This window comes from Lactuca serriola, chromosome 3 (genome assembly GCF_051521515.1).
Source record: "Lactuca serriola cultivar US96UC23 chromosome 3, Lser_US96UC23_V15, whole genome shotgun sequence".
In the NCBI taxonomy this organism is placed as follows: Eukaryota; Viridiplantae; Streptophyta; class Magnoliopsida; order Asterales; family Asteraceae; genus Lactuca; species Lactuca serriola.
Window position 1 is genome coordinate 46372274 of NC_136410.1, and position 2799 is coordinate 46375072.

Genomic DNA, 2799 nt, shown 5'->3' on the forward strand with positions numbered 1-2799 from the left:
CAATGCGCGTCAAGGAAGGCTGTGTCATAAAGATAGACGACGTGCAAATGCGCGTCATCTAGAGACGACGCGCCCTGATGATACGCAATGGGCGTCAAGGAAGGCCATGTCATAAAGATAGACGACGTGCAAGTGCGCGTCATCTATAGACGACGCGCTTTTATGATACGCAATGCGCGTCAAGGAAGGCCATGTCATAAACAAAGATGACGCTCAAATGCGCGTCGTCTCAATGCGCGTCGTCTAGAGACGACGCGCTCTTATGATACGCAATGCGCGTCAAGGAAGGCCATGTCATAAACAAAGACGACGCTCAAATGCATGTCGTAACCTTACGTCTCTCGTTTTTACTACGCGCCTTTACGACGTTTTTACGACGTGCATTTACAACACACATTTACAACGTGAATACACATAATAAATGACAAATATACCAAAACATTCATTTCATCTAAACGTCAAATATACCAAAACTTTACATATATGTTGAATTACCTAAGTTGTAACTACATGTTACCTTAAGTAACATTACTAAAAGTTAGCAAAAAATTGTACATGTGTCTCAAAAGACTACCTAACATTACACATGTCAAAAGACCATACCTAGCATTAGTGGTTAACCATAACATTGTTTTGCGGATACATTGTCAAAAGACCATACATGTCATCGATAAATGAAGCCTGTAACAAACGTTGACCATTCTTCACGTATCTCATCGATATCAGCAGTTGTGTACTCAGCTTTGCCATCCCCGATCTGTGAAAACATTTGCATATTGTTTTTATTAATAAAAAATAGCATATTAAAATATTCTGTAACAGTAAGGATGCCATAAATTATAGTAATGAAAGTAGAATGCTATATCCTTACATTGTCTTTGACCAACACTTCAATTCCTTCTTCCACTATCTCCTTCATGAACCTTAGCATGTAGTAGCCACATTCGGTAGATCCGGGCTGAACTGGACACTACAAAGTTACATATAAAATGATCATTTCAATTGATCCAAAAAATAAAGTTAAAACTACAATTTCAATAAGGAATTAAGTGTTGACCGTAACATTAACCCAATTTAGTTTAACCCTTTTGTTGGATCCACTTTGTGTAGTGTACAAAACCATTGCCCTATAAAAAAAACATTAACAAATATGCGTTTATTGTACTCACATCAAGTGTTTTGATAATTTATATTACTTACGAATCAACAATTTGCTTCAACTGCATATTGAAATTGCCAGAGCTCAAGGAATCAAGATAATAGCAAGTATCCGATTTCATGTCTAGTACACCCAATACCCAATGTCTTCTACAAAAACCACAAAAAAAAATAAAATGTCAAATAACATAATTGCAGTCATTTTAAAAATAAAATGTCAAATAACAATACCCAGGATTGTAGGGCATAAAGATGATGTCATTGCCCTTTCTTTTAGACAATCGATCTGCTAAACCTCTGCTTGCATCGTCAACATTCTTAGATTTCCCTTTACGCGTACTTGGTGAGATTACTGCCGGGTTCACAAAGCAAATTCCATGGTCTCTTTCTGGGGAGCCATACTTCAATTTGTTAAACAACACCCTGTTATCATACAAACACTAAATTCATTAAACATTTTTTTAAGACACATTGTTATTTAAATTAAATTTCTTGCACTTACATCATATAAGACACAATAACAGCACCTGTCAGCTCATCCATTGTAAGAACTGCTTCAAAATCATCCCAAGTTAAGTACGTGTAACTATCGTACCCAAAAAGATCATTCTCACTCTGCACTCTTATAGAATCAACCTTTGTAACTTGTCCATCAGCCATCATTGCAGTCATTTTCAAAATACTACTGTTCTCAATCCTTATCCTTGTCTTCATCTGTGCTCTGGTCCACCTTCTCTGAACGGTCACATTTTGTTTCTCCTTTTTAATCTTCTTTTCTATCCCAATCAGTACTTCTTCCACATCATTCCCTTCTTCCACATCATTCCCTCCTTCCATATCACATGGTTGTTTTTCTTTCTTATTACTTCCTATTTCTTCTTTTGCAGGTGTTGCATCTTCCTTCACTGGTGTTACATCTTCATTCACTGGTGTTGCAGCTTTCTTCACTGGTGTTGCATGCTTTTTCACAGATTTCGCCACCACTTTTCCCTACAAATGCAATCAAAAATACAAATAGTATTACCAAAAAAATTAAGAAGTCACTCAAATATCAGAAAAATTAAGATAACCAAGGGAAAATATGTTCAAATAGTATTACCAGGTCAGAGCATCGAATAACTAAGTGTCTTGGCCAGCTTAGTATGTGTCCCAGTGCATCTTTGACCTTCACAATGAACTCCTCTTCAAGTGGAAAGGGTACTAAAGCTTCTCCTTGCAAAATTGTTTCAATCATAACTTCAATGTTTTCATCTGTTACATAAACATAAAAAATAATTAAGATTCAGTCTTCTAAAAAATGAAAATATATAAATAATAATAATGCAAATATATTTCAAAATACCCGATGCTTTCATTATGGTTCCTTTAGCAACCACATTTGCAGCAAATTCAACCGCAAGAAGACATGAATTATCCTGCAAAATATAATATGTTAGTTTGTAGAAAAAGAAAATTATTTAAATATATTTTTCATAATTGTCTTCAAGGACTTACAAGTGATTCATTCTGTGGTTGTTTTTCAAAATCTTCAATGACGCCCCCTATTTGGCAACTTGCAGCTTCAGAAACATTAAGTACACCTCTTTTTAGTTTCTCCAAGTCATCTTCAAGTTTGTTTATTCGTTTATCCACCCTCTCGTT

At 35.5% G+C, this 2799-nt stretch overlaps 1 protein-coding gene across 1 annotated transcript; it reads right to left on the minus strand.

The window, feature by feature from the left end:
* Window positions 1-375: 375 nt before the first annotated feature.
* Window positions 376-1303, minus strand: LOC145094396 (uncharacterized). The gene is made up of 4 exons (XM_079032608.1): window positions 1201-1303; window positions 1058-1127; window positions 872-970; window positions 376-757 (listed from the first exon to the last, which is right to left on the minus strand). Exons 1-4 carry the CDS (start codon window positions 1278-1280, stop codon window positions 665-667), a joined length of 342 nt encoding a protein of 113 aa, XP_078888734.1. The 5' UTR covers window positions 1281-1303; the 3' UTR covers window positions 376-664.
* Between the last annotated feature and the right edge of the window lie 1496 nt (window positions 1304-2799).